Genomic DNA, 25,546 nt, shown 5'->3' with positions numbered 1-25,546 from the left:
GCGGACTCTCCTGTCAAGTTTTATGGGACCAATCAGGCATAGTGTACTCGGGGGACTTCCTGGACTTAAAGAGGCAATAAAGAGGCAGACACCCATGGAGCTGTCTGTCTGTCTCTCTCTCAAACACGCACATACAGATACACACACACCCAGGCTCATAGAAGGCCTATAGTTTTGAAGTATGGTATGAATCAAAGTATGAATGGAGAAAACACAGTGTTGCTAAAGATTATCTGTGTATCAAATTGGATAGAAAATCTCTGTTAGCTTATAGCCTGCTTACAGCACCTCATACCATGAATGTAAACATATTATTTACAGTCATTTGCCAGGGATCAATTTACACAAGTATTTTCAATGTTATACATTGCGTATAGGGTTGGTTTCCCGGACACAGATTAACCCTAGTCCTGGATTAAATAGCATGGTCAATGGAGAGCTGTGACATCAGGATGGATGTCACATTGTCGTCTAGTGATTTCCATTGGCAAAGGTTGACCAATCCAAAGCTAGAATAATGGAAAAGGGTTACAACAATGACACTGGAACTTAGAAGACAGATGCCTGATGACCTGCATGGTCTGTCTGGAGTAATTTACAGGATAGCGTGTTTGAGTGAGTTGGACAGACAGCTCAAGGTGAATACTTTCCAAGGCAGAGAAAAAGGGACCCACTGACATAACCATAGAAATAGAATGACTAGAATGGATAATCCCCTCAGACCACAGCAATTTGATAGCACCCTCATGGATACACCCAATCTGGCTCAATGAATGGGCCATGTCTGTTCTAGTGATTCTATTTATACGGACACAACACTATCCACTATGCTCTGGCACCTAACCTTGTGACACTAGGGAGGCATGGGATTGTTAAAGAGGGCCAGGTGCCTGTGTCTTAAATCACTCTGCTGCTCCAGAGGTATGGTATGTATGAGACAGGCCATTCTATAAACAGAGGAAGAGAGACAGATTCAGACAGACACAAGAGATGGACGTGAATGAGAGTAGACTCTACTGATTTAAGACTAACTGACACAGGACTAAAAGTCTTTGGCTTATTACAACTTCACTTGGCAGCATCATTTGCCGAGCTCTTCGTCATTGGTATAACTGATCATCTCCCTTAGAGTAAGACCATGGAGATGAAGACCCAGGCTCAGGTGTGTGCTACTGTGCTTCAAAAGAGGGAATTTGGCGGGATCCATCTTGGCTCTTTTTTTTTGTTATTCTGAAACCTTCTCTCTCCAGGAGATGCTGTTGAAGCACCAGGAATGTCTGAAGAGGCAAAGAGAAGCAGTGAAGTTCCGAATGAAGAAATTAAGCACAAAGCAAACTGAAATCACTGTAAGTAAATTAACAGCATGGCGATTAATCTGTGTGAACAGAGGTCAGACGCATCACACTACCATGTTAGTCATATTAAACGCACACATGAGAGTTCCAGTGAAATTGTTGGGGTCTGAGGGGCTTCGGCCCTTCTAGAATTTATATTTGGTAACACTTCCTTGTAACAAGTATGTAACAAGTATTGTAATTAACTGTAATAATACATAGTTAAACTGTAATAACAACATGTAACTGGAGGTAAAACAGTCTGTAATTACAGAGGTGTAACAATGAACACTTGTTACCATGCTTGTTACAAATCTTAACGTTTCCGATAGCATCCCAATCAAATATCCCAAAGCACTATATTTCAGCCTGCACAAACCATGTGATTAGTTAGCTAATTTAAAATCAACCACTTCATTGACTGACACAACTCTGACACAATAAATGGCTCTGTAGTCTTTAGCCCCAATGAATAAAACAAGTTCACATTACTTTCAATTGTTAAGTCAATTAATGGTGTATTTGACAATCGGTAGATTATTTTAACCAAACATTTTTAGACACATGAATAAACAGTTATGGTTAAAATTGTGAGATAGTCATTCGTGCTTGACAAATTGAAAGCCTATTAAGGTTGGCGGAACAATGGTTTATAAATGCACTTAAAATGTTCATAAGACAACTTTTATTTCATCATGTAACCTTGCAAGGTTTTCACTGTTGAGGAACATTTTCACTTTTGGATGGGATACAATTGATGCAATTATTTATTTATACCAGGGATTAAGTTATTATGTAATGATCAAGGTCAAGATCTACGCATCTGAAATAACGACAAATGGTTCTAGAAGGTCATGCCGCATTCAAGACCACTTGGAACTCGGAAATCTCAGACTTCAGTGGTTTCAACGAAACTCTGAACTCTGTAAAAAAAAACAAGCTCCAACTGGGGAAAATCTGTTTGAACGGTTATCCAACTCGGAATTCAAAGTTGGAAACTGTGGCATCTTTCAAGAGCTCCGACTTTCTGACCTGAAGATCACTGATGTCATGATTTGACTTTTTTTCTGAGTTCCCAGTTCTCTTGAAAGTATTCTCAGTGCACATCGTCAATAAATCAACGTTTGCTTTGTGAAATGCTTACTTACAGGCTCTAACCAATAGTGCAAAGAAGGTATTAGGTGAACAATAGGTAAGTAAAGAAATAAAAGCAACACTAAAAAGACAGTGAAAAATAACAGTAGCGAGGCTATAAAAGTATCGAGGCTACATACACACACCTGTTAGTCAGGCTGATTGAGGTAGCATGTACATGTAGATATGGTTAAATTGTCTATGCATATATGATGGACAGAGAGTAGCAGTAGCGTAAAAGAGGGGTTGGCGGGTGGCGGGACACAGTGCAGATAATCCGGTTAGACAATATGAGGGAGCACTGGTTGGTCGGGCCAATTGAGGTAGTATGTACAGTACATGAATGTATAGTTAAAGTGACTATGCATATATAATAAACAGAGAGTAGCAGCAGCGTAAAACTGCGGTTGGAGGGTGGCACACAATGCAAATAGTCCAGGTAGCCATTTGATTACCTGCCTTTTTGTCCTAGACTTGGCAATCCGGTACCGCTTCCCATGCGGTAGTAGAGAGAACAATCTATGACTGGGGTGGCTGGGGTCTTTGACAATTTTTAGGGCCTTCCTCTGACACCGCCTGGTGTAGAGGTTCTGGATGGCAGATAGCTAAGCCCCAGTGATGTACTGGGCCGTACGCACTACCCTCTGTAGTGTCTTGCGGTCGGAGGCCGAGCCATTGCTGTACCAGGCAGTGATGTAACCAGTCAGGATGCTCTCAATGTTGCAGCTGTAGAACCTTTTGAGGAGCTCAGGACCTATGCCAAATCTTTTTAGGTTCCTGAGGGGGAATAGACTTTGACGTGCCCGCTTCACAACTGTCTTGGTGTATTTGGACCATTTTAATTTGTTGGTGATGTGGACACCAAGGAACTGGAAGCTCTCAACCTGCTACACTACAGCCCCGCCGATGAGAATGGGGGCATGCTTGGTCCTCCTTTTCCTGTAGTCCACAGTCATCTCCTTAGTCTTGGTTACGTTGAAGGATTGTTATTCTGGCACCACCCGGCCAGGTCTCTGTTGGCATAGCCAACAGCTGTGTTTGTTATGCTAGCTAGTTAACTGTAGCTAGATAATCGTAACTTCTCTAGGCTATTTAGCTAGCTAGTTACTATCTACAGAATAGACCTTCAATGCAATATGGTGAGTTCTCTAACCTTGACTAGCTAGCTACCTAAATCTGTAAATCTAGCTATGCTATGGTCGCTACTCGCCAGTTAACTAGCTAGCTAACGTTAGCTGGGCTCTATGGTCTAATCTTCCTTGAACATTGTTCTCAGGGTATCGGTACCTCAAGGGTATTACGTGAGACACAACCAGCATGTTATCGTTAGTTAGCTAGCTTGCTACTTGTGTCACACTATGAGTAACGTAAAGTCCTTTTCAATGTACTGTAAGCTAACACACTTCTGTACATCGTGCTGTAACGTACAATTTACCTTATTTTAGCGCCCCAAGAACGTAATACTTCCACGTCAACTGTAATATGAATACAATTGTAAAGCACAATTTCTCCCCTTTCCAGCAAAATCATTGACGAGACCTTCATCGTCACTGCATGATTGAAGAAGGCAATGAGCCTTCTTTTTTTTAAATGATGGATGTGGAAGTGAAACCTACTGCGTGATAGGGAAAGGGGGAGATAAGCCGCGTGGGAAATGCCCGATCTGTTCAACTTATCACCTCTAAAATGTTAATGAAACGCTATAAAGAGTTTATTTCATGTGTCATAATATAATGTGTCATTATATATATATATATATATATATATATATATATATATATATATATATATATATATATATATATATATAAAGGAGTATGGGAAAAACACACTGGATGACTTGACTAAACATGCAAGACGAACTGGCACTGAGAGACAGGAAACACAGGGATAAATACACTGTGGAAAATAAGCAACACCTGGGGGGGGGGTGTAGACAATCACCTGAACAGGTGAAACAGATCAGGGCGTGACAGTACCACCCCCACCTGGCTGACCATGGTGTCGGCGGTGGAAATCGGCAATGAAGGCCCGGGTCCAAGATGTCTTTAGCCGGGACCCAGCACCTCTCCTCCGGGCCATAACCCAGTCAACCAGGTACTGGAAACCCCTGCCCCATGATCGAACCTTCAGGAGGCGCGTCACCGTATACGCTGGATGCCCACCGATAACCCGGGGGGCCTGGAGACAGAAAACAAAGGACTGTGAGACATGGGCTTAATCCTAGACACATGGAAGGTAGAGTGAATCAGATTGTACGGGGGTAACACAAGACGGACAGCAGTGGAGCTCAGGACTTTGGAGATGGGAAAAGGACCAATGAACCGGGGAGACAGCTTGTGAGACTCTACCCGAAGGGGCAGATCCCGAGTGGAAAGCCATACCCTCTGCCCAATGAGGTAGCGGGGACCTGAGGTCCGGCGATGGATCGCTTGTCGACGATACTTGTAGTTGGTCTTGAGAATAGCAGCCCTGGATCTTTTACAGGTACGTCGACAGCGGTAGACAAATATCTGGGCCAAGGGTACGCTGACCTCCTGCTCTTGTTCCGGGAAGAGTGGAGGCTGATACCCCATGGAGCACTCGAAAGGGGAGAGTCCCGTGGCAGAACTGGGAAGGGTGTTCCGGCATACTCCACCCAGACCAGTTGACGGCTCCAGGTAGTTGGGTTTGTTGAGACCAGGCACCTTAACGTGGTCTCCAGGTCTTGGTTGGCTCGCTCCGACTGACTGTTAGTTTTGGGATGGAATCCGGATGACCGACTGGCCGACGACCCAATAAGTTTTCAGAATGGCTTCCAGAACTGAGATGAGAACCCCGATCGGAGACCATATCTACTGGAGTCCATGTATCCGGAAGACATGCTGGGCTGTCTCCTTGGCAGAAGGTAGTTTGGGGAGAGGGATGAAATGGGCGGCCTTGGAGAACCGATCGACTACCGTCAGAATGACCTTGTTGCCATCAGACAGAGGGAGCCCAGTGACAGAGAGATATATGAGACTGCACACTGCCCTAACCCATCTGGACAAGAGGATACCTATGTGAGAATGCTGTTCATCGACTACAGCTCAGCATTTAACACCATAGTACCCTCCAAACTCGTCATCAAGCTCGAGACCCTGAGTCTCGACCCCGCCCTGTGCAACTGGGTACTGGACTTCCTGACGGGCCGCCCCCAGGTGGTGAGGGTAGGTAACAACATCTCCACCCCGCTGATCCTCAACACTGGGGCCCCACAAGTGTGCGTTCTGAGCCATCTCCTGTACTCCCTGTTCACCCACGACTGCGTGGCCACGCACGCCTCCAACTCAATCATCAAGTTTGCGGACGACACAACAGTGATAGGCTTGATTACCAACAACGACGGGACGGCCTACAGGGAGGAGGTGAGGGCCCTCGGAGTGTGGTGTCAGGAAAATAACCTCAAACTCAATGTCAACAAAACTAAGGAGATGATTGTGGACTTCAGGAAACAGCAGAGGGAACACCCCCCTATCCACATCGATGCAACAGTAGTGGAGAGGGTAGTAAGTTTTAAGTTCCTCGGCGTAGACATCACAGACAAACTGAATTGGTCCACCCACACAGACAGCATCGTGAAGAAGGCGCAGCAGCGCCTCTTCAACCTCAGGAGGCTGAAGAAATTCGGCTTGTCACCAAAAGCACGCACAAACTTCTACAGATGCACAACCGAGAGCATCCTGTCGGGCTGTATCACCGCCTGGTACGGCAACTGCTCCGCCCACAACCATAAGGCTCTCCAGAGGGTAGTGAGGTCTGCACAATGCATCACCGGGGGCAAACTACCTGCCCTCCAGGACACCTACACCACCCGATGTCACAGGAAGGCCATAAAGATCATCAAGGACAACAACCACCCGAGCCACTGCCTGTTCACCCCGCTATCATCCAGAAGGCGTGGTCAGTACAGGTGCATCAAAGCTGGGACCGAGAGACTGAAAAACAGCTTCTATCTTAAGGCCATCAGACTGTTAAACAGCCACCACTAACATTGAGTGGCTGCTGCCAACACACTGACTCAACTCCAGCCACTTTAATAATGGGAATTGATGGGAATTGATGTAAAATATATCACTAGCCACTTTAAACAATGCTACTTAATATAATGTTTACATACCCTACATTATTTATCTCATATGTATACTTATATACTGTACTCTATATCATTTACTGCATCTTTATGTAATACATGTATCACTAGCCACTTTAAACTATGCCACTTTGTTTACATACTCATCTCATATGTATATACTGTACTCGATACCATCTACTGCATCTTGCCTATGCCGCTCTGTACCATCACTCATTCATATATCTTTATGTACATATTCTTTATCCCTTTACACTTGTGTGTATAAGGTAGTAGTTTTGGAATTGTTAGCTAGATTACTTGTTGGTTATTACTGCGTTGTCGGAACTAGAAGCACAAGCATTTTGCTACACTCGCATTAACATCTGCTAACCATGTGTATGTGACAAATAAAATTTGATTTGATTTGATGAGGCACCGGTAGTGACTGAAGGAGGCCTGAAGGAGCTTGCCGTGGAGTCTTGATTCTGAGCACACACTCCATGCGACAACGAAGGTGGGCCACCAGAAATGTTGTTGGAGGAAGCATAGTGTATGACGGGACCCTGGATGACAGGTCAGTCTGGAGGAATGAGCCCATTCCAGGACCCGGGAGCTGACTGGATTAGGGACAAATGGCCGTTTTGTCATTCCCCCTTCAGGTCCAGGCTGGGAGCGTTGTGCCTCATGGACCAGATTCTAAATACCCTAATCCACAGTGGCAGCAAGGCATGAGGTAAGGAGAATGGTTTCAGAGTTTGAGGGTGTGGCAGAGGAACTGTATAGGCGGGAGAGGGCATCAGGCTTCACATTCTTTGACCCTAGGCGGTAGGAGATGGTTAAATCTGGTGAACAGGAGGGCCCACCAGGCCTGCCTGGAGTTAAGGCGCTTGGTTGTACGGAGATTTTCCAGGTATTTATGGTCGGACCAGACCAGGATTGGCTGTTCTGCTCCTTCCAGCCAGGCCTCCACTCTTCCAACGCCATCTTCACCACCAGGAGTTCTCGGTTGCCAACATCGTAGTTCCTTTCACAAGGATTGAGACGATGGGACAGGAAGGCACAGGGATGAAGCGTCTGGTCCTGGGCTGATCGCTGGGACAGGATGGCCCCCACTCCAACATCCGAAGCATCCACTTCCACCACAAATTGACGCGAGTGGTCCGGATGGATGAGGACGGGTGCTGTTGTAAACCGATGCTTCAGGTCCACAAAGGCTTTGTCAACAGCTGGAGACCATTTGAACGGTACCTTTGGAGAGGTGAGTGCCGAGAGGGGGGCTGACAGGGTGCTGTAGTCCCGAATGAAACGACGGTAGAAGTTTGAAAAACCAAGAAACCGCTCGCTGGATGTTGGTTGAGGCCAATCCACCACTGCTTTCAACTTTTCTGGATCCATCTGAACATTGCCCTCAGCAATGACATATCCCAGAAAGGTGATTGTAGAGCAGTGGAACTCACACTTCTCGAACAGTTGGTTCTCCAGGAGGAGTTGAAGGACCTGTCTGACATGAAGAACATGTTCTTGTGCAGATCGGGGGAAAAAACAGGATGTCGTCAAGGTACATGAACACATGTAAGAACACATGCATGTCCCGAAGCACATTATTGACCAAAACCTGGAAAACAGCGGGGGCGTTGGTGAGTCCAAATGGCATGACCTGGTACTGACCTGGTATAATTGACCTGGTATAATTTCCACTGGCTGTGTTGAAGGCTGTCTTCCACTCATCCCCCTCAGGTATCCGAACCAGGTGGTAGGCATTTTGAATGTCCAACTTAGAAAATATGGTGTCCCCCAGGAGAGGTTCAAACGCCGAGGAGAGGTTAGGGGGTAACGATTCTTGGCAGTAACGTCATTAAGTACCCGGTAGTCAATGCATGGATGCAGGGTCTTGTCCTTCTTCTCCACAAAGAAAATCTCTGTGCCGGCAGGAGATGCAGATGGACGGACGGCCCCAGTGACCAGAGACTCCTCTATGTACTCCTCCATAGCTGTGGTCTCTGGTCCAGACAGAGAATACAATCGACCCCGAGGTGTTGTAGTGCCTGGGAGAAGATTAATGGCACAATCATAAGGATGGTGCGGGCGAAGGGAAGTAGCACGTGCCTTACTGAACACTTCCACGAGGTCATGGTATTCTGTCGGGATAGCAGAGACATCCACAGGCTTGCTAACATCAAGAGAAAGATGACTTGAGGAAGGCTGGGCTGCTTGAAGGCAGTGGGAATGGCAAAATGGGCTCCAATCTATCTTTGGATTGTTCTTCTGAAGCCAAGAAAATCCCAAAACAACCGGAACATGGAACTATTGTCTCACTGTGGTTGCCAGAAACCCGTAATTGAACGGGCACAGTACTATGGGTGACTTCCCCTATAAAGCGGCCATCCAGTGCCCTAGCATCCATGGGCACAGAGAGAGGTTGAATGGGAATTCCAAGCTTCGAAGCTATCGTGGCATCCACAAAACTTTCATCAGCCCCAGAGTCAATGAGCACTCGGAGAGACATAGATTGGTCTCCCCACAGCACAAAAGCAAAAAGGGGTGTGTGGGTGATGGGAATTAGGGAACTCCCATTCTGACTCACCATAGTACTGGTACCCACTAGAGACAAGGGTTCCCTAATAGGGCAGGTAGCATTCCATTTTAAGAAAAAATATTTTGGTTGTTTTTTCTTCCGATTTTCACCTGCCATATCAATTCTGTTATAGTCTCAGACATTATTTTAACAGTTTTAGAAATTTCGAAGTGTTTTATATCCAATGATACCATTATTATATGCATTTTGTTACTCTGTGTCATGCCCTGGTCGAAGTAGATTGGTTTTGTCTTCATTTATTTGGTCAGGTCAGGGTGTGACATGGGTTTATTGTGGTGTGTTTTGTCTTGGGGTTTTGTTAGGTATCGGGTTTGTGACTTAGTGGGGGTATCTAGCATAGTCTATGGCTGTCTGGAGTGGTTCTCAATCAGAGGCAGGTGTTTGTTGTTGTCTCTGATTAAGAGCCATATTTAGGCAGCCATATTCTTTGAGTGTTTCGTGGGTGATTGTTCCTGTCTCTGTGTTTGTTGTCACCAGATAGGCTGTTTAGGTTTTCACGTTTGTTGTTTTGTATTGTTCATGTTTATTCGTTCATTAAACATGTATGAAAATTACCACGCCGCATTTTGGTCCGCTTCTCCTTCACTAGAAGAAAACCGTAACACTCTGTTACTCTGGCTTCTGGGCCTGAGTAACAGGCCGTTTACTTTGGGCACGTCAGTCAGACAGAAATTCAGGAAACTAGACCCTATCCCAGAGAGGTTATTAAGAATGATGGAGGCCACTGTGTTCTTGGGAACCTTCTTGGGGATCAATGCTGCAGAATATTTTTTGGTTCCCTTCCCCAGATCTGTGCCTCGACACAATCCTGTCTCAGAGTTCAAATCAAAACAAATCAAATCACATTTTATTTGTCACATGCACCAAATACAACAGGTGTAGACCTTACAGTGAAACGCTTACAAGCATTTAACTGGCAATGCAGTTTTAAGAGAAAAGAAGAAGAAATATAACAAAAAATTAAGGAGCAACAATAAAATAACAGCAGTGTGGCTATATACATGGGGTTCCGGTACAGAGTCAATGTGCGGGGGCACCGGTTAATTGAAGTAATTGACGTAATGTGTACATGTAGGTAGAGGTAAAGTGACTATGCATGGAAAATAAACAGAGAGTAGCAGCTGCGTAAAAATGGAGGGTGGGGTGGGGACAATGCAAATAGTCCAGATAGCCATTTGATTAACTATTCAATAGTCTTATGACTTGGGGGTAGAAGCTGTTATGAAGCCTTTTGACCTAGACTTGGCATTCCGGTACCGCTTGCCGTGCAGTAGCAGAGAGAACAGTCTACGACTAGGGTGGCTGGAGTACATGGCAATTTTTTGGGTGTCCCTGGTATAGAGGTCCTGGATGGTAGGAAGTTTGGCCCCAGTGATGTACTGGGCCGTACGCACTACCCTCTGTATTGCCTTGAGGGGGCTGAGCAGCTGCCATACCAGGTGGTGATGTAACCAGTCAGGATACGCTCGATGGTGCAGCTGTAGAACTTTACGACTGTCTTGGTGTGTTTGGACCATGATAGTTTGTTGGTGATGTGGACACCAAGGAACTTGAAGCTCTCAACCTGCTCCAGTACAGCCCTGTCAAGGAGAATGGGGGCGTACTCTGTCTTCCTTTTTCTGTAGTCCACAATCATCTCCTTTGTCTTGGTCACTTTGAGGGAGAGGTTGTTATCCTAGCACCACACTGCCAGGTCTCTGACCACCCCCCTATAGGCTATCTCATCGTTGTCAGTGATCAGGCCTACAAATGTTGTGTTGTCGGCAAACTTAATGATGGTGTTGGAGTTGTACTTGGCCATGCAGTCATGGGTAATCAGGGAGTACGGGAGGGGACTGAGCACTCACTCCTGAGAGGCCCTGTGTTGAGGACCAAAATGGCAGATGTGTTGTTACCTACCCTTACCACCATGGTGCGGCCTGTCAGGAAGTCCAGGATCCAGTTGTAGAGGGAGGTATTTAGTCCCAGAGTCCTTAGTTTAGTGATGAGCTTTGAGGGCACTATGGTTTTGAACGCTGAGCTGTAGTCAATGAATGGCATTCTCACATAGGTGTTCCTTTTGTCTAGGTGGGAAAGGGTAGTGTGGAGTGCAATAGAGATTGCATCATCTGTGGATCTGTTGGGGCGGTATGCAAATCGGAGTGGGTCTCGGGTTTCTGCGATAATAGTGTTGATGTGAGCCATGTCCAGCTTTTCAAAGCACTTCATGGCTACAGACGTGAGTGCTATGGGTCGGTAGTCATTTAGGCAGGTTACCTTGGTGTTCTTTGGCACAGGGACTATGGTGGTCTGCTTGAAACATGTTGCTATTACAAACTCGGTCAGGGACAGGTTTAAAATGTTAGTGAAGACACTTGCCAATTGGTCAGCGCATGCTCAGAGTACACGTCCTGGTAATCCATCTGGCCCTGCGGACTTGTGAATGTTGACCTGTTTAAATGTCTTACTCACATCGGCTACGAAGGACTTGATCACACAGTCATCTGGAACAGCTGATGCTCTCATGCATGCTTCAGTGCTGCTTGCCTCAAAGCTAGCATAGACGTTATTTAGCTCGTCTGGTAGGTTTGTGTAACTGGGCAGCTCGCGGCTGTGCTTCCCTTTATAGTCCGTAGTAGTTTGCAAGCCCTGCCACATCCAACGAACATCAGAGCCGGTGTAGTACGATTCAATCTTAGTCCTGTATTCACAGTTTGCCTGTTTGATGGTTCGTCGGAGGTCATAGAGGGATTTATGTACATACGGTAACTGTGGGGATGACGTTATCGATGCACTGGTGTTCTCCTCAATGCCATCGGAAGAATCCCGGAACATATTCCAGTCTGTACTAGCAAAACAGTCCTATAGCTTAGCGGACAATTCCTTCGACCTCGTGGCTTGGTTTTTTCTCTGACATGCACTGTCAACTGTAGGACCTGTAGACAGGTGTGTGCCTTTAAAAATGATGTCCAATCAATTGAATTTAGCACAGGTGGACTCCAATCAAGTTGTAGAAACATCTCAATGATGATCAATGGGAACAGGATGCACCTGAGCTCAATTTTGAGTCTCATAGCAAAGGTTCTGAATACTTAGGTATTCAGGTATTTTTGTATTACATTTTTTATAAATTTGTAGACATTTCTAAAAACCTGCTTTATGCTTTGTCATTATAGGGTATTGTGTGTAGATTGATGAGGAAATACTATAAAAATCTAACTTTCATTAAATCACAGATACAAGATAGCAAATTAAAGCTTCACTTGTTGTGAATCCAGCCAACATGTCAGATTTCAAAAAGGCTTTTCGGGGAAAGCAAACAATGCTATTATCTCCGTAAACAAAGAGAGAAACCATATTGCAACCCTGCAGGCGCGACGCGACACAAAACGCAGAAATAAAAATATAAATCATGCCTTACCTTTGACAAGCTTCTTTTGTTGGCACTCCAATATGTCCCATAAACATCAGAAATGGTCCTTTTGTTCGACTAATTCGATATATATTATGGCGCGTTTGATCCAGAAAAACACCGGTTCCAAAAGTTACCTGTAAACTTTGCCAAAACATTTCATGCTACTTTTGTAATACAACTTTAGGTATTTTTTAACGTAAATAATTGATAAAATTGAAGACGGGATAATCTGTGTTCAATACAGGAGGAAAACAAACTGTAGTTAGCTTTCTGGTGACGCGCCTCTATCTAACAGTACACTTCAAGTGACCCTCGTTCAAGATGGCCGTACTTCTACATTACACAAAGGAATAACCTCAACCAATTTCTAAAGACAGTTGACATCCAGTGGAAGCGATAGTAACTGCAAGAAGGTCCCTTAGAAATCTGGATTCCCAATGAAATCTCATTGAAAAGAGAGTGACCTCAACAAAAACAAAAATCTGAATGGTTTGTCCTCGGGGTTTCGCCTGCTAAATAAGTTCTGTTATACTCACAGATATGATTTAAACAGTTTTAATTTCAGAGTGTTTTCTATCCAAATCTACTAATTATATGCATATCTTATCTTCTGGGGATGAGTAGCAGGTAGTTGAATTTTGGCATGCATTTCATCTGGATGTGAATATACTGCCCCCTGTCACCAAGAAGTTAATCCAGATGGTACACTTTTTGGGGGCAAGTGCTAGCAACAATATTGAGTGGACGTTTTGAAGAGTGTGCATTCACAGATAGGAAATCAGAGTTTATGTCATCTCGGGACACCCAGCGCATGTGTCCACAAGAGATTATACCCTCAGATGAAGCTGAGAAGAAACAAAACACTGGTGAAGTTAGTGAAAACTTGACCATTTTTAGCATTGTAACATGCATTCGTTGTTACACCTCCACAATTACAGAATGCAATTGATGACCTGTTGATATTACAGTGTACCTGTGAGTTATTACAATTAACTTCAATGCTTCTCACAGAGTAATTATCCATGCAATTACACTGTAAGAATCCCTTAAAAGGAAGTGTTGCTTTATATTTCTGTGGTCACATCTCATATCTATATTTCAATGGTGTCTATTTGTGCTGAAAAACTCTCAAAGCATGGTAGCATTTGAAGCTCTAAGATGGGATATGTTGCAATGACACTCACACTGATTGAGTCTGTGTCACCCAACCAGAAAAAGTCATCAGCAATGAGGGAGAGTATAAGGAAGAAGTATGAGGACATCCAGAGGGTTCTGGATGAGGACCTGGGGATGACTCTAACCCACCTGGAGATGGAGGAGAGAGCTGCAGTCACAGCCCTGGAGGACCTGATGGAGAAGAACTGCACCATCATTCAGGAGATAGAGCAGGATCTGGCCAGGCTCACAGCTGAGCTGGCCCAGAAGGACTTTCTACTGCCTTATTCACTGGTGATTTGGCTCTTCGGTTCTATTTAACATGAACTCATTCAATGGATATTGATGATGGATGTAACTATGATATGTACATATTGTGAACTGCCTATTCATTGTCACTATCTTTATTTCCTACACATCTTCTGCAGGACACTGAGATAGTTGGCAGGTATGTCATTTGATCCAGATACATTTTTTGTTTCTTATACCACATGCAGATCAGATACAAATCTTTGTAGGGAAACCTGTTATTGACAAATGTGTTTTCAATCGTCATTATTGATCATGAACTGTCACTGTTCATGTGATGGCTCCTGCAGTAAATATTGATGTCTGTCTTCTCTCACCCAGAGTGATAGATCTGCTGAGCAGGACAGATCCCAGCAAAGTGAACTTGGATGAGCCTAAAGCTGACCAGATCCTCAGCCTCACCAACAACATGCTGCTACTCATACGCTCCCAGACCCCCATCACCAAGAGACTCATCAAGAGCTGTGAGTTCCCTTAGTATTCCATGAAGTCTTTTTATTTTTAATGATTTCATTCATAAGATGTGATGTCAATTACACTTGAAGTGAAATAGGCAGGTTCTTTTTTTACACCCAGAGGTCTGTCAGAGTTATTTCGTTATAGATGTGTTACATCTATAATGTATGTGTGGGTAAGCCATTTTAACATGCAGCATGTTTTTGAACCTAAAAACGCCATCTCAACCTCACACTGCCCTCTCCCACCGGGACAAGAGGGGAAATAACTATGTTAGAATGCTGTCATACAGTTCAGTGTCCACACCATAGTTCCCTCCAAGCTCATCACCAAGCTGGGGACCCTGGAACTGAACACCTCCCTCTACAACTGGATCCTGGATTTCCTGAAGGGTCACCCTCAGGTGGTAAGGGTAGGCAACAACACCTCCTCCACGCTGACCCTGAACAGGGTGTCCCTCAGGGTTGTGTGCTTAGTCCCCTCTAGTACTCCCTGTTCACCCACAACTGATTGGCCACGCATGACTCCATCATCAATTTGTCTGATGACACAACAGTGTCTCACCGAAGGCGATGAGACAGCCTACAGGGAGGAAGTAAGAGACTTGGCAGTGTGGTGCCAGCACAACCTCTCCCTCAAAGTCAGTAAGACCAAGAAGCTGATCGTGGACTATAGGGGAAAGAGGGGATAGCACATCCCCATACACATTGACAGGGCTGGTCAAGAGCTTCAAGTTCCTTGGTGTCCACATCACTAAGGACTGAACGTGGTCCACACACACTCGCACTGTCAAGAAGAGGGCATAATAGGCTGAAAATATTTGGCATGGTCCCCCAGATCCCCAACAAATTCTACAGCTGCACCATCAGGGGTATCTTGACTGGCTGCATCACAGCTTGGTTTGTCATGTGCACTGCCAAGTGCTAAATAGGGTGGTGCGGACAGCCCAGTTCATTACTGGGGATGAGTCCACTTTGACATAATGGGGTATTGTGTGTAGGCCAGTGACACAAAATCTCAATTTAATCTATTTTCAATTCAGGCTGTAACACAACAAAATGTGGAAAAAGTCAAGGGTTCTGAATACTTTCCGGAGGCACTGTATATATCTACCTCAAACACCTTGTAACCCTGCACATTGATCTCGTACTGGTACTCCCTGTATATAACTGTAGATCCATTCTTGTGTATTTTATTCCTTGTGTTACTATTTTTCTTTGTATCAATATTTTTAAACTCTGCATCAATAGGAAGGGCTAGTAAGCATGCATTTCACTGTAAAGTCTGCACACGTTGTATTCGGTGCATGTGACAAATTAAATCTGATTTGATTTTAAAACCTAAAACTGTGATTTTTACATTTTTATCAGCACAAAGCGGTTATGGCTCGCCACACCCAGCCAGTGAGAATATTTTCTTTTAAATATTGTAATTTCTCATGGTAAAAATACACATCTGTCCCCAGATTCCACAGAGGTTTCCCTGGACCCAGAGACAGCGCACCCTAAGCTGATAATTTCCCCGCGCGGTGACAGTGCCACCTACACAGACACCTGGCAGGAACTACCAGAGCTCCCGGGCCGCTTTGACACCACCCTCAACGTGATCAGCCTGCAGGGCTACAGCTCTGGGCGTCACTACTGGGAGATAGACGTGGCTGGTAAGACGTACTGGGAGCTGGGCCTCACCTACCCCACCATCTCCCGCAAGGGCCGAGCTGAGGACTGTTGGCTGGGCCGTGGCTCTGACTCCTGGGCTTTGGAGTTCTTTGATGGGGAGTACACAGCCTGGCACAGTGGGGTGCCCCACCAGCTGCCTGTCACAAAACACTTCAGCCGTATTGGGGTGCTATGTAGTTTCCCAGGGGGCCTGGTGTCTTTCCTGGGGGCGGACAGCATGACCCCTCTGTTCTCGTTCTGCGCAGGGGCTTTCAGGGACTGTCTCCACCTGGCGTTGTGCTCAGGTCACGATCACAATGGTACAAACACCAAACCCATTGTGATCTGTAACGCACCTCCACCTCCTAGTGCTTTCCAGAATGCCCAGGAATGCTGACTCTGCTCCTTATGATGCTCCTACTGACTCTTAAAGGCTTTATCATTGGATCATCAGCATTTAGTCAGCGATGTTATTTGACAATTTCTCATGTTGCTGCTCTTTTATCTATACAAGTACTTAAATATGCATTCTGTAATCTATTAATGACTGGATTTAAGGTGCTGTTTCGAGGTAGAAGGGGAGGATCAAGATCCTTTTAAATTTATTGTGGTTCCAGTTTTAGAGAAGTCCATATCTTTCTAACCAAAGTATTAGTGGTTTTAGCTATCATAATATATATATATATATATATATATATATATATATATATATATATATATATATATATATATATATATATATATATATATATGTATATATTGCTGCTCTGTAAACCAGACAGGGCCACAGAAGGAAGATTTGCCGTAAAATAAACTGGAGAGTAGCCTACACAGCTAACATGTGATGTGAATCCAAAGTCTACACTCAAACAAAAAACAATCTCTCTTTGTAAATAGGATCTCTGAGCTCTAATGGTAATATCCAATAGTAAATCCAATAGTAAATGACTAGTCCTATGTGCTAACTATATTTTATATGTGCTAACTATATTTTCACAAACAATTTAGGTCAGTGTTGCCTGAATTGATGAATCACTTACTGTTAGAGTTGCAGATAATGTGTATGTTTGTTTCTTATATGTGTTTTAAGGTAAGCTCTCTTTAAATGAAAAAAAAAACTGTGACACCTCTGACACCCCCTTAGTCAATAGAACGGTAGTGTGCGGTGAGAGACCTAGATGCCAAAGCACTCTGTGCATACAAAGGTTAGTCTTCCCACACAAATGGTTGGGAAATGATGTGGGTGATCTGACAGAATTACTCTTCTAGCCGCACACAATCACTGCCATCATGAACTCCAAGCCTCTTTTCTTCTGCCTCTTCCTTGTATTGCTCATTCTACCTGTTCAAGTAGGTATTCTATTCATTTGATTTTCTTTTGCAGTAAATATCAGGAATAAAAGGGTGATAGTTTAGAGTTGCAAGTTTAGAGTAGATGCCTGTCGAATGTGTTTGCTCTCCCGTACAACATTTTTCCAGGTGTTTAATTGTTTATTTTGCTGTGTTTAATAAAATCTAAAAGATGTGTTGTTTACAAGTTTTGCAGTTTGGCAAATATTGTATGAGTGCTGGCATTAGGCCTACTGTTGCACTGGTAAAATGCAAATGTAGTAAATGCTACTACTGTCCATAATGTTACTTGGTTGAAAGAAGAATGATGACATCTTTTATTCAGTTACGTAAACAAGAGAAGCATGGAAAACATCCGAAACAGGAAAAACACAGCAAAAAGCCTGAAAGAAAGTACAGAAGACACGAGGATATTCTGAATGGTAAGCATATGATTTATTCATGTATTATTATTATTCATATTATTTATTCATAATGCACAATAGTATAGGCTTTCACAATATATGCTTTCACACGCATGCACACACACAGACATAAAGAGAGAGGGGAAGAGGGAGAGGGAGAGCTAGACCATGTAACACGACAATGTTTGATAGTGTATCTCCGCTCTAGATCCATTCTTTGAGATCGTAGACGAACCAGGTGAGGACGATAGTGATGATCCTGACTGGCTTTATGAACTCCAAGAACCAGATGGTGAGATGTGAAGAAGAAATTGTCTTATGACATGCACAACATTGTAAAACCTTCCCTTGTAATGAATAAATTAACAAAATGTAAATAATTGAGAGGAGATGGGGTTTGCATTTTACAGTATTTTACCGTAATTGTATGCAATTGGTAATGTGTTTACCTATTGCAGCATATCAATGAATGCCAGTTTGGAAGTCTTGTTTGGTCTTTTCTATCAATTGCACTTCTAGAGGACTAAACAACGGCTTCCAAACTAGTAGTGAATACATGGAAAAACAGACCAAAGGACATGTCAAATACTCAACTATTAAAGGTTTGAGACTTGCTGCCACTCCCATCTTTCCCCTATACACATTTAATTGTTGGGGCACTTCTACCACAAATCAGTGAAATTGGTACAGCAGTTAAGGTGGTACAAATGTAGCCTCTGACAAGTCACGCTACAGAATATGTTCATGAGCCAGAAAAACTATACCACGCAACCACTAGTGGTCAAAGGATTTTTGATACCCCAAAGATTATGTGGGGTGGAATTACAGCACCATTCAAAATACAGCAATTCTTTCCCGGCCCACAATATTTCCCCACAATGCACAATAATTTACAGTATGCTGCAGTATAATGCTTAAAAGTATTTAACTGTTGATAAATCTACAAATTTACCGTACTGTAAAAATTTAATGTTTTCATTACACTGTAATATTTGGTGTAATTAAATTTGTAAATCATTTAAATGTTGTATAAACCCTGTTTGATTGGTTCACTTCAGACCTTGATGTCTCTCAATCCTATCACTCAGAATTGTTTGAAAAGGTTGCAAGTTGCCAATCCCATAATGCTCTGCAGTTACAGTAATATACTATTGAACCAACATTTCCTTGGGATTTACAGTATAATTTACTGTTTACACGTAGAATCCCCCAGAGTGCATTGCCATTTACAGCAACTAACTGTAAATAATTAGTATGTTACTTTAGTGTTAGTTTTATTGTATAATACTGTCAAAACAACATACTGTAGATATAGTATGTCAGATGACATACAATTGTGAGGACACAAGAAGACGCAAAGGTCTATACTGACTGAGTCTGAAGTCGATGTCGAGTCTAAATCAATCACTGTTCGAAACTGCTCATGTAAAAGCTGTCCTCCTCCCCTTGTCTTGTTCATATTGCAGGCCAATGCAACCCAAACCCTTGCCTCAATGACGGTGTGTGTGAGGAGAAGGGAAAGAGAAGGTTCAAATGTGACTGCCCCAAGCCATTCAAGGGCAAGAAGTGCCAGAAAGGTAGGAAAGGGAAAAGAGGCTCCATAAATTGAAAAATCTTTATACTTTAGTCCTTGGCTTGTATAGTAGATTTTAAATCGTTTTTAGACCAAAATTATTTACGACAAAGATTATGCCACATTTCCCTTGCGGATTCAGTCAGATGTCGTGAGAAATAAACCGATGTGAATCTGAATTGTTCTTACAGGGCCCAAAAGGTGTAAGAGGGGCACATGTGGTCGTGGCGAGTGTGTGTTGACCTCTAAACCACCTTTCTACGCGTGCAAGTGCAAGCAGCCCTTCCTGCCCCCAGACTGCAAATCACGTGAGAGCCCTCCTGACCTCTTGCCTCTGAAGTGTCCTCACAAATTATTCAAATTATTATCCTCTTTCATTTTTTTTTTGGTAATGTGAGAAAATAGCAATGTATACTATGGAATTTGTTGGTCATTTTTAGCTAAGCATGATGCTTCTGTAATCGCATTCCTTTTCCAGTTGCGGTGTGTCAGCCTAACCCCTGTAAGAATGGAGGCTTGTGTGTCAAGGACGGCATGGACTTTGACTGCCTCTGCCCAGAAGGCTTCAGTGGACGTTTCTGTAATGTTGGTAAATAAATACAGTACATTCCAGCCCTTCAGTCAGCCAAAAGAGTTGGGTTCACGTCCATTTCAGGAACTAAACCAACATTTGTTTAAAAAAAATGGGAATTGGAATTTCAGTTTACTGAATTGAGAGAATTTAAATAGAATTGTCAAAACGTTCCTGATATACTGACTGGATGTAAATGTCATAATCTTGACTAGGCCCAGATGACTGTTACAAGCTCAAGGATGACGGGGAGTCTTATCGTGGCAACGTGAGTGAGACAGATTTTGGAGAGGAATGTCTCTACTGGAACTCCCATTTCATCCTGGAGAAAGGCTCTGATCCCTTCAATGACTTTGAGGATGACGATGGACTAGGCCCTCATAACTTCTGCAGGTCTGGGCACATATTCACATAGAGTCTCAGAGTATGAGTGATGATGTAGGATCAGTTTATCCTTTTATATAAGATCAGTATGGGATGCTGGCCTTCTAAGCAGAGTTGCAAAGAAAAAGACATATCTCAGATTGGCCAATAAAAATAAAAGATTAAGATAGACAAAAGAACCTAGTCACTGGACAAAGGAACTCTGCCTAGAAGGCCAGCATCCCAGAGTCGCCTCTTCACTGTTGACGCTGAAACTGATGTTTTGCGGGTACAATTTCATGAAGTTGAGGACTTGTGAGGCGTCTGTTTCTCAAACTACTTGTCCTCTTGCTCAGTTGTGCACCGGGGCCTCCCACTCCTCTTTCTATTCTGGTTAGAGCCAGTTTGCGCTGTTCTGTGTAGGGAGTAATGCACAGCATTGTACAAGATCTTCAGTTTCTTGGTAATTTCTCACATGGAATAGCCTTCATTTCTCAGAACAAGAATAGACTGACGAGTTTCAGTAGAAAGGTCTTTGATTTTGGCCATTTTGAGCCTGTAATGGAACCCACAAATGCTGATGCTCCAGATACACAACTAGTCTAAAGAAGGACAGTTTTATTGCTCCTTTAAATCAGCACAACAGTTTTCAGCTGTGTTAACATAATTGCAAAATAGTTTTCCAATGATCAATCAGCCTTTTAAAATGATAAACTTGGATTAGCTAACACAACGTGCCATTGGAATACAGGAGTGATGGTTGCTGATAATGGGCCTCTGTGCGCATATGTAGATATTCTATAAGAAATCTGCAGTTTCAACATTAACAATGTCTACACTGTATTTCTGATCAATTTGATGTTATTTTAATGGACAAAAAACAAAAACATTTCTAAGTGACCCCAAACTTTTGAACGGTAGTGTATACTTATCTCTCTCACACTCAAACATATTGCTTTATACAGCTAACTCTCTTGTTTACTGTTGTGTATTGATTGGTCCAGAAACCCAGATGGTGACACTCAGCCATGGTGCTTCATAAGAAGAGGTCGGGTGCTGCTGTGGGATCACTGTGGCGTCAGGGAGTGTGCTAAGCCCACAGGTCAGCATTAAATATCATATCTCTGACAGCTGCCTATATGGACAGGAAGTGAACATCAGGCCAAATAGTTTATCCCGCAGGGATAAGTCAATCAAATCAATCAAATGTATTCACAAAGCCCTTTTTACATCAGCCGATGTCACAAAGTGCTATGCAGAAACCCAACCTAAAACCCCAAACAGCAAGCAATGCAGATGTAGAAGCACGAGTAAAATTGTACTGAATTCTTTCAAACATAGTCACAACAGATGCTGGTCCCAAGCCTACTACTGGTCCGAAGCACACTACTACAACTACTACATCTATCAAGCCTACTACTCGTCCCAAACCCACTACTACAACTACTACTACAACACCCAAGCCTGAACCAACACCAGCCAAACCCTCAGCGGGTCCAGAGAAACCTACAGCACCAAAGCCCAGTGGAGCCCCACGACAGCCCACAGCTAGCCCCACCTCTGATAAGCAGTTCACCACCTGTGGAAAACCCCAGCCGAAGAAGGCCATCACCAGGATCTACGGAGGCTTGAAGGCCGTCCCTGGAGCCCAGCCCTGGCAGCTGTCACTGCAGGTGCGACCCAAGGGCTCCAGCCAGGCATACAGGCACATCTGTGGAGCGGTGCTCATCGATAGCTGCTGGGCTCTGACTGCCGGCCACTGCATGTGAGTATAACTATAATACAGTGCCTTCAGAAAGTATTCATACGCCTTGACTTATTCCATATTTTGTTGTGTTTCAGCCTAAATTGAAAATGGATTCAATATTTTTTTCTTCACCCATCTACACACAATGCCCCATAATGACAAAGTGAAAACATGTTTTTTGAAATGTTTGCAAATGTACTGAAAATGAAATACAGAAAACCCCAATCTACATAAGTATTCACACCCCTGAATCAATAAATGTTAGAATCACCTTTGGCAGCGATTACAGCTGTGGGTCTTAATAGGTAAGTCTCTAAGAGTTTTGCACATCTGGAGTGTACAATATACAATATAGACCACTGACATAGTGTACCCAGAGATACACTGTACTGTATATACACTATGTCAGTGGTCTATATTGTATGGTTTCATGCATTGGTCCTTATGGATGCATGTGTATATACAGTACCTTCAGAAATTATTCACACACCCCACATTTTGTTGTGTTACAGCCTGCATCCCAAGTGGCACAGTGGTCTAAGGCACTGCATCTCAGTCCAAGACGCATCACTGCAGTCCCTTACAGCCTTATTCTAAAATGGGATTAAATAGCTTTTTCCCTTATCAATCTACACACAATAGTCCATATTGACAAAGCAAAAACTGCTAACACATTTACATAAGTATTCACACCATTTACTCAGTACTTTGTTGAAGCACCTTTGGCATCGATTACAGCCTCGAGTCTTCTTGGGTATGACTCTATCAGCTTGGTGGTTCCAAACTTCTTACATTTTAGAATGATAGAGGCCACTGTGTTCTTGGGAACATTCAATGCTGCAGAAATGTTTTGGTACCCTTCCCCTGATCTGTGCCTCGACACAATCCTGTCTCTGAGATCTACGGACAATTCCTTAAATCTCATGGCTTGGTTTTTGCTCTGACATGCACTGTCAACTGTGTGACCTTATATAGGCAGGTGTACGCCTTTCCAAATCATGTCCAATCAATTGAATTTACGACAGGTGGACTCCAATAAAGTTGCAGATACATCTGAAGGATGATAAATAGAAACAGGATGCACCTGAGCTAAATTTTGAGTCTCATAGCAAATTTTCGGAATACTTATGTAAATAAGGTATTTCTGTTTTAAATGTTTAATACATTTGCAAAGAATTTCAAGAAAACTATTCACGGGGTATTGTGTGTAGGTTGTTGAGGAAATTCATTAATTTAATCCATTTTAAAATAAGGCTGAAAGGTAACAAAATGTGAAAAAAGTGAAGGGGTCTGAATACTTTCCGAATGCACTGTATATCCATCCCACTGATCACTGCAAGTAATTTTTGCAACCCTACATTGTGTTTGTGTTGGACCAGTGATCCAAAGGACCAGATGCAGGTGGTGGCTGGGAGTCTGACTCTAGAAAAGGATGTGCCCATTGGGCAGACGATCATAGTGGAGAAAGCTACAAGGCATGAGAATTACAAGGAGACATCCACAGCTGTTTACAATGACATAGGTGATATTTGCACTTGCTCTTTCTCAAAGCTCTGTTTACTGTAGTTTGCATGTCTTCCTTAAGGATGGTTTATTGTTATTAGGGGTTGGGATCAATTCCATTTCAATTCAGTCAATTGAGGAAGAAAACCAAAAAACTCCCATCTCCAATTCAAATAAGGAACAACTGGAATAAGAATTTCAGTAAACTATTTGAATATAATTGACTGCATATAAATGAAATTGATCCTATTTATACTTTGTATTTTATATGGGTCTATGCATTTCTACCTCCTCTTAAAAAAAACATGTTCCCATATTATATTTGAATGTATAATATCACGTGCAATATGATTCAATCATTGCTTACATTGTAACTGTGAAGAAATCCCAATTAAAATAGTTCTGAAATTGAAATGAAATTCCATCCCTGATTGTAATATTTTAATGACTGCAAAGTCAATGTACCATAATATAAATTTCCTTTCTGACCCAAAGCGGTGCTGAAGCTAAAAGCCACAGATGGTCGTTGTGCCAAAGAGAGCCAGTTTGTGAAGGCAGCCTGCTTGCCTGATAGCCCATTCCCTGATGGGACTGAGTGCACCATCTCTGGATGGGGCGCTACTGAGGACTGTAAGAGCAGGCTCTACTGCATTTCCTTATGTTCATGTACAATGTGAATGTACCTGTGTTGTCATCATGCCCACAGCATATTTATTTAATTATATTACTCGTATCATGTGCATGTACACTAGTCAAGTGTTATATCAAAATGTAACTGAATTCAATCAAATGGAATCTGATCATATTACATGGGTATTTTATGTGTGCTTGCAAACATCTGTTATATACTTGTTGTTCTATTTCTCTACTTTCTAGAAGTACTCAGTGTGTGAACTATTATTTTCCCTTCACTATCACTCTTCTGCTCCCCCGTAGCTGACTACGGCTCCAACCACCTCCTGGATGCCCAGGTGCTGCTGATCAGCCAGGAGAGCTGCTCAAGCAGCAAAGTCTATGGAAGCGCCATAGACAACACCATGTTTTGTGCCGGTCACCTGCAGGGTGGAGTGGACTCCTGCCAGGTCAGTGAGTTGATTGGGGTGGATTGAGACTCAATGCTGTGTTTGGGAGATGCTTTGAGACCAACTCTGACGGAGTACGGTACGATATCACATAAAGCATTGTTTTGGGGGATTGAATTAGGATTGGATTGAGATTACTTAATGTGTTTGATATTGAATGGTTTGAAAATGTTTAATGAACACTCTGTGTGACTGACAGGGTGACTCCGGAGGGCCACTGACGTGTAACAAGGAGAGCTCCCATTTCATCTACGGTATAGTGAGCTGGGGAGACCAGTGTGGGTTGAAGAACAAGCCTGGGGTCTACGCAAGGGTCTCCCACTACCTTGACTGGATCAAGTCAAAGACACAAGCAGCATAGCTGGGCTATGCCAGTCCATACAGTTGCAGGCACTAAAAAGTTAGATTACGGCACGGTATTGGCAGAACAATTCCTCAATGCATATGCAACATGGTGCTTTAGTGCCTTCTAGCGGTAGTTTATCACAAAAACCCTGCAGTAGCAAGTGCTAAAATAAGTGTCTCCCAATTGGACCGCTACTGAGTAATAATTGATTTATGTTTGAATATAGATGACATGCTGTCATTCCAGGATATAAAATTACTGATTTGACTGTAAGAGAACAAAACCATTAAAACGTCCCTCTATGGACCTTCCTGCAAAAAGGGGGATTCTGAATACTGTTTCTATTATTTTTTACAATGGTATTCTTGGATAAACTTGTAGTGATAATGAGAGAACTACGTAGTAAGTATAGGTCTATAAAAGGAAAGCACAGAACCTTTCATGGTGAATAATATGTGGTTTAATGGTCAATAGCATA

At 43.2% G+C, this 25,546-nt stretch overlaps 2 protein-coding genes across 2 annotated transcripts; both read left to right on the top strand.

Annotated features, from left to right (window-relative positions):
• Positions 1 to 90: 90 nt before the first annotated feature.
• On the top strand, positions 91 to 16,790 carry LOC135510775 (probable E3 ubiquitin-protein ligase TRIML1). Its single transcript, XM_064931985.1, has 6 exons — positions 91 to 1,162; positions 1,251 to 1,346; positions 13,764 to 14,000; positions 14,135 to 14,154; positions 14,337 to 14,479; positions 15,937 to 16,790. The coding sequence occupies exons 1-6, from the start codon at positions 1,139 to 1,141 to the stop codon at positions 16,524 to 16,526; spliced, it is 1,110 nt and encodes a 369-aa protein (XP_064788057.1). The 5' UTR covers positions 91 to 1,138; the 3' UTR covers positions 16,527 to 16,790.
• A 462-nt stretch (positions 16,791 to 17,252) lies between these two features.
• habp2 (hyaluronan binding protein 2) lies at positions 17,253 to 25,401 on the top strand. The gene is made up of 13 exons (XM_064931984.1): positions 17,253 to 17,479; positions 17,805 to 17,901; positions 18,092 to 18,175; positions 19,350 to 19,460; positions 19,648 to 19,764; positions 19,935 to 20,045; positions 20,243 to 20,420; positions 21,395 to 21,492; positions 21,732 to 22,155; positions 23,517 to 23,659; positions 24,136 to 24,270; positions 24,577 to 24,722; positions 24,922 to 25,401. The coding sequence occupies exons 1-13, from the start codon at positions 17,420 to 17,422 to the stop codon at positions 25,081 to 25,083; spliced, it is 1,866 nt and encodes a 621-aa protein (XP_064788056.1). The 5' UTR covers positions 17,253 to 17,419; the 3' UTR covers positions 25,084 to 25,401.
• The last annotated feature ends 145 nt before the right edge of the window (positions 25,402 to 25,546 follow it).

Source organism: Oncorhynchus masou, chromosome 23, assembly GCF_036934945.1.
Source record: "Oncorhynchus masou masou isolate Uvic2021 chromosome 23, UVic_Omas_1.1, whole genome shotgun sequence".
Taxonomy (NCBI): Eukaryota; Metazoa; Chordata; class Actinopteri; order Salmoniformes; family Salmonidae; genus Oncorhynchus; species Oncorhynchus masou.
The sequence above is the reverse complement of the archived record's forward strand: the minus strand, read 5'-3'. Positions and strand labels throughout refer to the sequence as shown.

Excerpts from the sequence above, each read along its gene's own strand:
- habp2 (XM_064931984.1), top strand. The coding sequence starts at position 17,420 with ATGAACTCCAAGCCTCTTTTCTTCTGCCTCTTCCTTGTATTGCTCATT. Across the intron at positions 17,902-18,091 it reads ACACGAGGATATTCTGAATG|ATCCATTCTTTGAGATCGTA; the intron begins GTAAGCATATGA and ends TCTCCGCTCTAG. Across the intron at positions 24,271-24,576 it reads ATGGGGCGCTACTGAGGACT|CTGACTACGGCTCCAACCAC; the intron begins GTAAGAGCAGGC and ends GCTCCCCCGTAG.
- LOC135510775 (XM_064931985.1), top strand. The coding sequence starts at position 1,139 with ATGGAGATGAAGACCCAGGCTCAG. Across the intron at positions 1,163-1,250 it reads AGATGAAGACCCAGGCTCAG|GAGATGCTGTTGAAGCACCA; the intron begins GTGTGTGCTACT and ends TTCTCTCTCCAG. Across the intron at positions 14,155-14,336 it reads GACACTGAGATAGTTGGCAG|AGTGATAGATCTGCTGAGCA; the intron begins GTATGTCATTTG and ends TCTCTCACCCAG.